Source organism: Colletotrichum phormii (assembly GCF_030913505.1).
Source record: "Colletotrichum phormii strain CBS 102054 chromosome Unknown BDP81scaffold_6, whole genome shotgun sequence".
Classification (NCBI taxonomy): domain Eukaryota; kingdom Fungi; phylum Ascomycota; class Sordariomycetes; order Glomerellales; family Glomerellaceae; genus Colletotrichum; species Colletotrichum phormii.
The window spans coordinates 1,590,233-1,602,236 of record NW_026851448.1 but is presented as its reverse complement, the minus strand read 5'-3'; the positions used below and the strand labels follow the sequence as shown (position 1 = coordinate 1,602,236).

The 12,004-nt window shown below is 52.2% G+C and overlaps 4 protein-coding genes across 4 annotated transcripts; 2 read left to right on the top strand and 2 right to left on the bottom strand.

The window, feature by feature from the left end:
- Window positions 1-577: 577 nt before the first annotated feature.
- BDP81DRAFT_370883 (uncharacterized protein) lies at window positions 578-3,116 on the bottom strand. Its single transcript, XM_060586620.1, has 2 exons — window positions 2,486-3,116; window positions 578-2,420 (listed from the first exon to the last, which is right to left on the bottom strand). Exons 1-2 carry the CDS (start codon window positions 2,789-2,791, stop codon window positions 993-995), a joined length of 1,734 nt encoding a protein of 577 aa, XP_060447667.1. The 5' UTR covers window positions 2,792-3,116; the 3' UTR covers window positions 578-992.
- Window positions 3,117-4,485: 1,369 nt separating this feature from the next.
- Window positions 4,486-5,493, bottom strand: BDP81DRAFT_459629 (short-chain dehydrogenase; the record flags this gene model as incomplete). The annotated part of the gene is made up of 3 exons (XM_060593564.1): window positions 4,486-4,915; window positions 4,968-5,403; window positions 5,466-5,493. 3 exons carry the CDS (start codon window positions 5,491-5,493, stop codon window positions 4,486-4,488), a joined length of 894 nt encoding a protein of 297 aa, XP_060447666.1.
- A 774-nt stretch (window positions 5,494-6,267) lies between these two features.
- BDP81DRAFT_423340 (uncharacterized protein) lies at window positions 6,268-7,184 on the top strand. Its single transcript, XM_060590060.1, has one exon. The coding sequence runs from the start codon at window positions 6,494-6,496 to the stop codon at window positions 6,713-6,715; it is 222 nt and encodes a 73-aa protein (XP_060447665.1). The 5' UTR covers window positions 6,268-6,493; the 3' UTR covers window positions 6,716-7,184.
- Window positions 7,185-9,801: 2,617 nt separating this feature from the next.
- BDP81DRAFT_459628 (uncharacterized protein) lies at window positions 9,802-11,298 on the top strand (the record flags this gene model as incomplete). The annotated part of the gene is made up of 4 exons (XM_060593563.1): window positions 9,802-9,984; window positions 10,048-10,544; window positions 10,602-10,679; window positions 10,737-11,298. The coding sequence occupies 4 exons, from the start codon at window positions 9,802-9,804 to the stop codon at window positions 11,296-11,298; spliced, it is 1,320 nt and encodes a 439-aa protein (XP_060447664.1).
- Window positions 11,299-12,004: the final 706 nt, after the last annotated feature.

Genomic DNA, 12,004 nt, shown 5'->3' with positions numbered 1-12,004 from the left:
TTTGATATTTTGGATTTTGGAAGCGAGGGATATGAACAGCGTGGCGTATGGATATCTTGTGGGGGAGGTGATCTTGGTACATTTTTTTCTCATTATTTATGTTGATGCCATGGTATATCATATGCCTACTCAGGTAAAGTACTTTGAGATATCCACCACATTTTTTCATGAGCAAGGAGGAGCATCAGAATGGAGCTCTACTAGAATGGTGGATGGCCACAATAAATATTATTGTCTGCAGCATCGTATACATCTCATGAGCAGTGTCTAAATCACATTCGTCCACCGCGTCTTCACTGCCAAGGGAGAAAGCAAGAAGAAAAGGAGAAAGGAATACAGGGGAAGTTTCGACCTTGGAGTTCACACCGTCCCTCCGAATGATTCCCCTCGGGAAAGAAAAGAAGCCTCAGGACGGGAAGGAAGGGACGCAGAGTTGAGATGCTCGTGGGGTCGGGGCTACCGTAACATCGGCAAACATTCTACACAAGGTCCAGGTGCCTAACCTCAGACTCACCATGTTAGCTCCAACGGTATCATGTCAGTCCTTCACGGTAGTAATTTCACCACAGGATCAAGTAGGTAGAAATGTGTTCGGTCTGTTGGATATCATGGGCTATGTCTGTACAACAATACAAGCGGTAGAGGAACCTATTTTGAACTTTCTTCCTCGCCCTTCCGCTCGCCCCTACTTCAAAACGTCTCCTCCATCTTCCTTCTTCCATCTCCCCCTCTCTCTTATGAGTGGTACAGCAATTTTACATCCAGGTATTCTTTTTGCCAGGTATCCTACTCCCCTAGACCACACCATCATGCGAGGCCATGAAAGGTTGGCTGGTGGAGAGAAGAGACAACATGCTGGCAGCAATAAAACGCTCCCGTGAATCGTAGGCAACGTACACTATACATTTAATCGTAACAAGAACAGACAAGACATCGGGCCAGTGGTGGTGGCTTCGTCTGTTGATGAATGCCAGAGCGTCCGTCCGTCGCGCTCAGAAGTCCCAGAAGCTCTTCTGGGCCGAAGTCAAAGTTGAGCCACCCTTGGGCGGGACGGCCTTGGGAATATCCTCGAGGTCGTCGTCTCCATAGAGCCAGTTGCGGTTGGTACCCTTCTTACCACCCATACCGTCTCCAGCAATATGAATACCCTTCGAGTCGCCTTCTTTTTCTTCTTGGGCCTTCTTCGAGCCCATGCCATCTCCAGCAATGTTGATGCCGCCCTTGCCCTTTGATGACGCCTGGGGCTTGTTCTCCTTCTGAGAGGCGGGAGACTCGTCGTATGAATCCCAGTGGGAGTCCATGTTGCTCACTACCTTCTTGCGGGAGTCGCTGACTGCGGGTCGCCCCTGCTGGCCGGACTGGCTCGGCGAGTCATCCGTCATGGCGAAATGGGGGTCGAAGTCCTTGTGACGATGGTTGAGGTTCGTGATGTTACCCAGTGCGCGATCAGAGTCGGTTCCAGGAAGGGGCTTTCCGTCTTCGCTGTACAGGTTGTTCTCATACAGGTGGAGGCCGGTGTTGTGTGCCGTGCCCTTGGGTCGTCCTGCAGGACGGGGTGTCTTTTGCGGGCCATCGTCCTCGAAATCAAAGTGTGCCTCGGCCTCGCGGCGTCCCTTGACCTGAGGCTTTCGGGCGACAGGAGTCTCCTTAATCGCCGAGTTGTTCACATCGGTATCCCAATGGCGGACGTCCTGAGTGCGTTGTGTCTTTCCGGGCTTGAACTTTTGCGGCGTCGTGAAGTCGTCGAACGACCAACTGCTGTCATGCTTGCTTGCCTTAGGACGACCATCGGCAGGCTTGGGAGTATCTTGCGGGTCGGAGCCATCGGCGAAGTCAAAGTGCTGGAACTTCTTGGGGTTGGGTCTGTAGAACTTCTCGGGAGACTTGTACTCGGGGCTATCGGGCACATCTGCATGCTCGTCGGCGTCGAACAAGCGGCTGGGCTGGAAGTTCTTTCCGGCTCCAGCTTTGGGAGCGCCAAACTTGCTTGGAGACTCGTCGCGCTCGCGTCCGGCGCTGGGGGAGCTAGGTTCCTCGTGCTGGGGGCCTAGGATATCGTTGAAGGACCGTTGCTGAGGTCGGGTACCCGCATAAGGTGACACGACAGCTCGGGGTGCCTCTTCCTCCTGCTCCTCTCTGGGCGCAAACAGGGAAAGAGAAGCATGGGGGTCTCGGAGCACATTGGTTGAGCTGCCTCGGGATCGGTGGGTCAACTCGTTGAAGTCGGTAGCAGCGGCATCGACCTTGCCGTTGGCCTTCAAGCCCTTGGTGATCAACTTGATTTGCTCGGTACTATCCCGGATGGGCCAGTTGCGGCCCGACTTTCCGATGATGTCGCACTGCTTGAGGAGGGCGCCCTGGTCCCAAGTTTGCCGAATCTGCGCGATTCTGCCCTCGCTATCGAAGTTCACAACATGCATCTGTTGAAGAAAGTGCGGTTAGCCAAGCTCAAGCTCCAATAATAAGGACGCGGGGTAGCACAAACAATCGGAAGGTAGACAGTCCGGTCAGACAGGAAGTTGTCATCGAGGCCAGGCAGGTATGCGCCGCCGCTGGTGACGAACTCCAGGGTAGTGTCAACTTCTGCAGCGATGGCATCGCGGCCCTCGACGATATCCAGGATCTCCTCCTTCTTCTTCTTCACCTGGTTGCGCAAGGTGTTGAGGTGCTTAATGATCTCAGTAGGACCATTGTAAGTGGTGGTCGTGGTGATGTAATAGAGCGTCGCGTTCGGCGCGAGCAGCGACGAGTTGGGAGCAGTCAAGAACTGCTTGTACGTGGCGGCGGCCATGGTAGCCTTTGGGTATTCGAAAGTGAGGAATGCGACGGTAATGCGATGCGAAAATGACGGTTTGTTTACTTGGTGTTGGTGGAGTAGGCTCGTTGGAGCTGCCGTTTGTGCACGGCTCGAAAGGTTCAAGCAGTTGTAAGAAGAAAGCTCAGCAGGGCCAGAGAGACAATGACATGAAGAGGATGGCGAAGCTCTTGTTGCAGAAGAGGGAAAAAGAAGGAAAACAGCAGATGGAGAATGTGTGGGTGGCTCAGCCCAAAACAAGCAGACCAGATGAGTTGTTCTGGAAGGGGGAGAGGGAAAATGAAGGGATGGGCCTGCGACAGGGAGCAGAAGGGAAGGGGAAAGCGCGACACGTCTTTTTTGGAGGAGGGGCCGTTTCTGGTCACATCTGGAGCCCAAAGTTCCCGGTACCTCACATAGCTCAGCCTTTCCTGAGAAAGAGGGCATCAAAACATGACAGGAGAGGTAGAGAGTACCTCTGCTCTTGGGGGCCGAGCACCCCCAGACTCAGCCTTGGCGTGCCATTGGCCGTTCGCCTGGCCGGGCAGGAGATCCTAGACAAAGGGGACCTTACTTCCTGGCGTAGCAGAGTACGAACTTATCTGCTGTGTTATGCCCTGAGTCACTCTGTCTTTCCTTAGCAGCGGCTCGCCCCATTACCACGATGCAGTAATAGAGTTTCCCAGAGATCTTTGTTTGCATTGCGTCCCGCTGCCTCTTTGGCAGTTGGATACCGTAACATGACTCTGGTCCGCCAGTGGGAACGACGTCAAGGCTCCAGCAGTTCGCCAGATAGAGTCCCAACAGACTTCAACGTGTCATGTAACAGAATAGAAACCAAGTCATGGTCTGCACCGCTGTGGCTCAATAGCGATACCTACGTCTGCTGAATGCTGATACCCAGGGGGAATCCAATGATCTGCGTGCGCGTGTGAACGGCCTGGCCTGTCTTGCAACCTAGGTAAACATGGCACAGAAACGTCGTTGGACCAGCACTAGGTATCCGTACGCCAATCGCACATGGGCAGCCATCGCCTATGATCGGCTCCGTCGGTCTACGTTTCCCTGCCAAAGTAGCTTTTCCAAAACATCAACATCTTGTCGACAATGAAAGCAAGATAAAGGGGCTTGACAGTTCACATGATCTAGACGGGATTCGATCCATCATCCAATGAGGGTAAACTTGTCAATTCAGCGTAAATGCGCCCAATATCGACCAACATGCACCAGAACCACACTAGAAATGCAGGTCATGCACGCAGCACGACGCGCTTCTCATCTGCCCCTTGCCCCTCCTGTTGGTGGGCGATTCGCGACCTATGGTTGGCCTCGTTTCATCCCGATCCCCTGTTTCATCCACGCTATCCAATCTCTTGTGGGTAGCGTTCCCGTCTGGGACCTTGCCATCGGCCAAATCAGTCTCTAAGCAGATAGATGTGGTCACCACACAAGGCAACAGCTATTTGTGAGAAGCTTTAAACCCTCACAGGAAATGGAGCGGGACTAGGACATGGCTCATTTTCTCTGCTGCAATCAATCGAACCAGTCTTGTTGTAGTCTCGTATAGTTGAGGTCATGGAGTAATTGAATAATTCACCAGACCTGAGCATTCAGGTCGCTATGTCTAAGAACCCAGTACCTGTACCGAGCGTATGGATTTCTAGGTAGCACGAAATGTCTCGCCCACATTCTCAGCCGTTGACAATTACACCTCCGTTACAGTGAATCGTCTGTCCCGTAATGCTTGCGCTGTCGGTAGATGCGAGGAATACCACGCACGTCGCGATCTCTGAAGGCTGCGACGGGCGTCCAATGGGACTTGTGAACTCCTTCTGTGCCTTTTCGTTCATGGTCGCGGGAATCAGCGGAGTCCAGACAGGACCGGGTGCGATCGCGTTGACGCGGATGCCCTTGTCGCAGTACTGATTGCTCAATCCTCGAGTGAAGGAGATGATGGCACCCTTGGTGGAGGTGTAATCCAGGAGATCGGGACGGCCGATATAAGCATTGATGCTGGCGTTGTTGATGATGGTTGCACCCTTCTTCATGTGAGGTAAGGCGTATTTAGAAAGATAGAAAATGGGGTGGATATTGGTGTTGAAGGTATGAATCCACTGATCCCTGCAACCTTTATTAGTGCCCGAAAAGCAGCAACTCGGTTTATAGAACTCACTCCTTCAAGTCTTTAATGTTCTCAACCATCATCTGGTATGCGGCATTGTTGAAAAGGATGTCGATACCACCGAGTTTCTCCAGCGCAGTGTCGACAATCTTTTGGCAGTTGGCGGCATCAGTAATATCGGTCGCAATAAGGTGGCATTTGCGGCCGTAGGACTCGACACGCTTCTTGGTTTCCTGAGCATCCTCCTCCTCGTCAGGGAGATACGCAACGAGAGAGTCGGCGCCCTCCATGGCGAAGAGGATTGCTGTGGCGCGACCGATGCCAGAGTCACCACCAGTGATGATAGCTTTCAGGCCATCGAGCTTCCCTGCAGCTTGGTACAGCTTAGAGCCGCCATCTGCAGTTGGGACTCTGTCGAAGAGAGGGGTGACGGGCAGTTTTCCCTCCTTGCCGGGGAAGCTCTGGTCCGTGACCGGCACCTTGTAACCTGGCAACTTATCATGAGTCTTGGTCTTCAATGTTTCAGTCTCATGGAAAATAGAAACGTACCTTCTTCGAATTGTGATTTGTCTTTCATGGCGATTGTGTCGAACAACTGAGTCTGCAGATTCACAGAAATGTCGAAGGCTGGGCAGTGTTGAAGATGTCAGCAAAGACGGTGGTTAAAAGAGCAATCAGTAGTAGCGAACTACAGCCAAGACATACAGGAAGCTGTTATCCGTCATGCCATCAAGACAAGTAGAATAAGGTAGGTGCATAGGTAGACCGGTTACCCACATACCTCATCAACGACGTCATGGTGACTGCAATTGCAGAAACATTACACGGTCTAGGCTCAGGCGCTATTTCTTCCCTTTCATGAATGCGCAAATAATTGGTTGAATCTCCGGGAGTAGGAGCTTTACGACTCTCGGTTTTCTGATCTCACTCAACAATTCGATTCGTTGCATTTGAGGCCGGAGACAACCGTCCGCTGCACATTCGGTTAAGTTTTGCTGAGGTAACTCGAGTGCGGGACAATTCGTCCGGTATGATCTCCATCTGTCTCGATTGAACATTGTGCATCGCATGCCAAGGCCTCATGCAGTCGCCACGGTGCGTCTAGCATAGTAGACCATGATCTCAGCTTTAGCAATGACGTAGTCATCTCACGATAGGAGACATCCGGCGATAGCACCAGCGGGAGGGCCTATGCGTTCCGGAAGCTTCAGACCCCACCTCACTGCCGTTCCGTCCTCCTGAGATACCCCGCAGCCGGGCCCGATACGGGGTGAGCCGAGGGTAGGATGCCGCCCGGACGGAACACCCAGTGCACCGACATGACCACCCTCTTCTGACCGTGTGGATCCATGCTGTAGCTCCTTATCATTGACTTTGCCGGCGTTTCCCCTCCCTCTTCGGATTATAAGGGCGCAACCCCCGCTCATGCAAACCACGTCATAATCTGACCACTCGCCGTTGCTTTCTTTTTCCTGACGGGCCAACCTCGGAACTCAGAGGTTTTAATTTGAATGTGTATTTGGCATGCGGCACAGGATGACAAGCAAACACGCTACGCCTGAGACCTGAGGTCTTTGATGTTTGCTGTCATGGGTCCCGGTCAACCGGTCATCAGATCGTCTTTGTTTTGGGCTGGACTTGGAATGCTGACGGGCGCTCTTAAATTCGAGACGTTATCCTCCTCAATCCCCGCTGCCACTTGCAAATCAAACCTAGTTGAGAGCGGTATCCCGCCGGTTATTCAAATTGATCTTCAAGTGGCTGTGAATCAACAATCGACAGCTGTCTTCAGCGAGTGAGACAGTGAAGCTTAGAGCCCATCGACTGCTTCAAATGGCGTATGCATTTGGCAAGCCTCTCCCGAGAGGATGGCGTTCGGTGATCAAAGTCCATAGGTAGGAAAAGGGAGCCCAGTCGCTAAAGGCGCCAATTTCTCACATTCACGGACCCTGTTGTTGTTGTCATTGCTGGAGACAATGGGCCACAAAAACCGTTGCTGAGAAGTGATATATCATTTAGCCTAAGGACTTGATGCTCGTTGATTTAGCGTGACGGCATTCTCGATCCTGTCTTCACATCGATCAGTTATCGCACTCAACAAAAGGATCGGGCAGGAAGCTAGAATAATAGCTTTTTATGATCGCCTAGCCAGCAAGCAGAAATTCGGACCAGGCTACTTTCGACTCTCGAGGTGGTCCACGTAAGCGCCAGTGAAGCAGATTGCAGGATCATGCGCATTGTTCACTACTTGAGCTGTCAGTCGGGGGCGATCTGATCGAACTGGACTCTGCCCCGTGGGCCTGATACGATGGGCTACTGACCCCAATTATATCTCGCGAAGTTACATTTTCTTGGTTACCTGGGGATACTTCGGCCGGCTGTTCAATGCAGCTCGCTCTGTCAGTGCAATTTGATTGACACTGACAAGCAAACAAGTCCCGCGTTGGATGACACCGTGGCTTATGCCCGGCATTGCCAACTTCAAACTTGCTCTTCGGACCTGGGTTTAGCAAGGTTCATTGCAACGTGCCTGGCGTAAAGTAACGCCTGCTATACCCCTGGAGCTTCCTCGATTGGTGAATCCAAACAATGCCCCTGGCTCCGGCAGGCTCCCCCGGCCTGTGGGACCCTGGTGTTTGCTTCGGTCTCGTTGGACCTCCGCCATCTCCATCCAACATCAACTTTCTTTTCTGTCATGATCCTCGACTTTCCTCCTCTTCAACGCCTGACCGCCACGGCAATTACTTAGAGGCATTTACAAATACATCACGGCCTTAATCCGATCCTGTCTGCCCGCCCACCTCTCCCAGCATTTGACAGGTCAGCGATACTGAACCTGCACCGGCTCTGTCTGGCCAAGCTTCCCTGTTGACTCCAGTCTCCGCGGTTCCGCACGACCTGGCCCACACACGTACTGGCAATTTTCGCATTCGTCGGCCGATGGCAATGACTCGCCAGCCTTTTTGGCTAAACGAACGTTGGTCCCGCCGCGGGAAGGGCTGAACTAACGAGTGGTTCTTCGTACGGCCGATACACTGAGACAGTGTTGTCCTCCGTTGCTGCCCATCCACCGATCCAACCTAACCTCACTCGGGTATCCATGTCGTCCACTCTGGCTTACTCTGCCTTCTTTCGGATCGTACGATGAGCAAACTTGCCGACCGCCAGGCGACCCTCGAGACCGAGAAAAAAATCTTCCAGGTCATTGCAGTTTCCATTAGGGGTGCGGTCAGCGTACCCCATGTACGGATACGGATGGCCTTTCGGCTTCGGCCGAATCACAGCTACCAGTGGCCCAAAGGTAGAATGCTCACGGCCAGATATGCACCGAGGGACCACATTGCAAAGCAGGCCTTAACTAATCATTCTGATGCGCAATAAATGCGTGGTTATCGGGACCTTGTCTGCTTACCAGCAGGCTAATGACTTGGTCATAAACATAACTGAGAGAGCCACCATTGAATCTCGACTCTTGTGGTTTCCGCCTTGTTGCTCCGACTAATGATTTCTTTTCTTAAGAGATAAAATAGTCAATGCGGACTGACGATTCTCTCCGTCGATCAGGAGCTACGGCCTCTCGCCACCAGTTATCCAGCAGGCAGGATCATATCGATGTACTACAGCCAATTGCACATTTCGCACTTCTGAAGCTCTGAGATATGACGCTGTCCCCCCAGTCCGCGGCTTATGTGGCCTGGTCATGATCCGGGGCCTTGGAACCCATCTCCGCTTTCAATTTGGGCATTCGACTGGGAGCCATGTACGGATATCGCGAGATCAACAACAGTTAGACAGGGAATCTCATCCTGATCACAGTCTGGCTGGATCTGTGAGGTAAGACTTATCGGTTTGATGTGGCTCTCGAGGAAACCAATAACCACGGGCGTGACAAAGCTGATCAAACCTCCATCACAACCCCATTCCTGTCACATAACACTCGCTACGGCGTATCATACCTGTCAGATTCTTGGTAAAAGAGCCCTGCTTTTTGGATCCTCGGCATCGTTGGTCCGGAGAAGAGGAACCCTTTTCGTCTGAACTGGCTGGCCCAGTCAGAAACCGACCCTAGTTGGGACTGGCATCATCCCACTCAACCCCGTATTACCTACTCTGTGGGGTTTTCTTTTCTCCAAGTGTGGATTCGCTTTCTCCCAAAGCATATGGCTTGCAGATGAACCAGAACCACTCGGAATCACGGAACTACCGGAGAGAAACTTGTCGTGCGCCTGTTGACTGGCAATTTCTCTGTGCGTATATGCAGGCCTTGTGGGCGACCCTGAACTTGTCAATCCCAGTCAAACCCTAGACGTGGGTGTGGCTGTCTTTACCCCTGCTTCCTCGCGGCAGCTGCAAGTTGCGTCCTGTCCCTCCATCATGGCGCAGATGTACTGCTTAGCCAGCAAGTGACCCGATGGAGGGTCTTGCTTTTCCATTCTTTGCATGTCGCATAGCCTCTTATTTTTATCAAATAGCGGTGTTAGGCACGGATTATCGGCACGGAGAATTTGGCCTCGAGAGAAGATTTCAGAAGCGAGATTTCGTTGTAAGAGAAGGTTTTCCGGAACATGCAATCTTTAGATGGAGGAGAACACGATTTGGGCCTGGGATGTTTTAATTTAAAGTAGTTGAGAGAGATGCACTCTCGATACCTGGTCTCCTCGTGGGGAACCGGTACATGTAGGGGCGTTTTCTTTTTCCTCTCTGAGCTCCCTCCCCCCACTGAATGTTCTTTTTTGACATATGGGATGGCGCAAGTTGGGCCGGACACACCAGGCTGAGAGTGAGAGGGCTTATAAGTCCTCGCCATCCGCATTTCCATGGCACTGGGAGGCCCAATGTCTCTGGTGTTTTGCTTGAACCATACTTCGCCATTCCGACTTGCAACATGGACGGCTCACTAGAATCACGGGTTCCGCACGATGACATCCAAAACAGAGGCATGCAGCTCTTTGCTGTTCAGCTGTCCTTTATGCTCGCGGCCGGCTTCTTCGTCTTGGCAAGAGCCTACGTCAAAGTATGCATCGTCAAGAGTTTAGCTGTTGATGATTGGCTTATCTTCGGGGCCATGGTCAGTACTTTGCCCGATCCTCGCGTTCTTCCCTTACCTGCCACTTACATGAACACCTCGCAGCTTGGTTACACAGTTTACGGCGGCATCGCCCTCCACGGTGTCACCAACGGTGCCACTGGAAAGCACATTACGGAACTCACAGTCGACCAAGCCGCCGTCTCCCTTAGAGCCTGGTACATCTGTGAAGTCTTATACTCTCCAATCACACTGGCGATTCGAACCTCGATTTGTCTCCTGCTCCTTCGACTCGCTCTCAACAAAGTCCACCGTTATATCATATACGCCAACCTCGTCGTCGTCTGGATGATCTCCATTGCCTTCTTCTGCATCATGACCTTTCAGTGCATGCCTCCATCCTACTTTTGGAGACAACTGTACGGAGACCCTGGGTCGTGTATCAACTTCAACATCGTCCCGGACGCAACCATTGCACACAGCATCATCTCGGCGATATCAGACTGGTGCATGGGTCTGCTGCCGATTGCCCTCTTATGGAACGTCAACTTGAACCGGCGGACAAAGGCACTCGTTGCCGTTCTCCTGAGTATGGGCATGGTGTAAGTCAAAACAATTCCAATACGTGGCGTAGCATCCTGGTTCTAACGAACATCTAGTGCTGGCGTTGCTCTTATAGTACGCATACCATATGTGAGACGTCTCGCCATCTCGGCTGACTTCCTCTACGAAACAATGTACGTCCCCAAATGTCTGACTTGACATGAGCACCTGGCTAACCCTTCTACCAATAGCGACGTCGCCATCTGGAGTGTCCTGGAGCCCGCCCTCGGCATCATCGCGGCTTCGGTCACCAGTCTCCGACCTCTCTTCCAGAACTGGGGATTCGGATGGAGCAACAAGAGTAAGCAATCTCGTCCGTCAGGCGCAGGCTGGGTCAACACGAGCGGCCACCCAGGAACAAAGGAAACGTCCGGCGCCATCGCCAGAGGAGGCAAATCCGAAAACTCAAACTCCACCGTACGAACATTCAACGACATTGATCGGGCTTTATCCGGCACCGGGTCCAGTATTGAGCTGAACAAGACGGCCCGGGACGACGGGCGGGACGACTACGAGGACTACGACGCGTCGAGGCCGTCTTCCGACCTCGGTCAGAGGAGCCATGTCCAGGAGACGCAGGCGCGCGACCGACCGGTCATTAATGTTCGTACAACTATTGATATCATGTCGCACTCGACACACTCAGTCGATCGAGTTCTGCCGCCGGCGGAATGCTCTGCTGGCGATAGGGAAGAGGAGGCGACACAAGGAGAGGCGGGGGGTCACAGAGGCAAGGTGGCGCAGGCGATTTGATATACCCATTTCATTACATTCGTTGTTTTTTCTTGTTTGTTGTAGAGTCTGGCTATAGATAGGGGTATATGGAGTTTGGGCGTGCTGATTGTACGCAGCGGGAATGTGTTGTATATCAAGAGGCCAGATGCCTCCCAGCCGGGTAACTTGACCAAGGCTTTTTTTGACGAGAAATGATGAAGAAATGACACAGACATGAAATTCCGAGATTTTCTTCGAAGTGATGTATTCGTTCAAGCGAGGGCTCCATACTATAAGGAAAACAGGATCTAGTCGGGGTCAAATACTAATCCATTGGAACAGCGTCCCCTCGACCTCGGCTCCGAACTACCGTTTTGGGTATCTTGGGATCAAGTCGTAAAGCCCACCGGCAACGTTCTGGTTCCCGCTTCTCTAGGATGGTCTGTTGATACGTCATCGATACTTTTCTTCAAATGCTGTGGCAAACATGGACAGGATCTCTCCGAACATGGTAGGATCTCTCCATGTGGGAAATCCCCGACCACAGCCTCAAGCTCGAAGGGTTCGTTCGGTCCCGAACTTACTAACTCGGAACAACAAAGACGTCTGTCAATATATAAAAAACGTCCTGACTTATAACACAGCTTTTGAAGTTCAAAGCCTAGCTGTGACATTGATTTTTGCACAACTAAATACAACTTTTCAACACCCAGTCATACTGTTCATCACTGTACATCCTCGTTTC

Bases quoted from the DNA above. Each gene is read 5' to 3' on its own strand.
- BDP81DRAFT_370883 (XM_060586620.1), bottom strand. From the start codon at position 2,791: ATGGCCGCCGCCACGTACAAGCAGTTCTTGACTGCTCCCAACTCGTCG. The intron at 2,421-2,485 runs GTTTGTGCTACC...TTTCTTCAACAG, and splicing joins GGACTGTCTACCTTCCGATT to ATGCATGTTGTGAACTTCGA.
- BDP81DRAFT_423340 (XM_060590060.1), top strand. From the start codon at position 6,494: ATGTTTGCTGTCATGGGTCCCGGTCAACCGGTCATCAGATCGTCTTTG.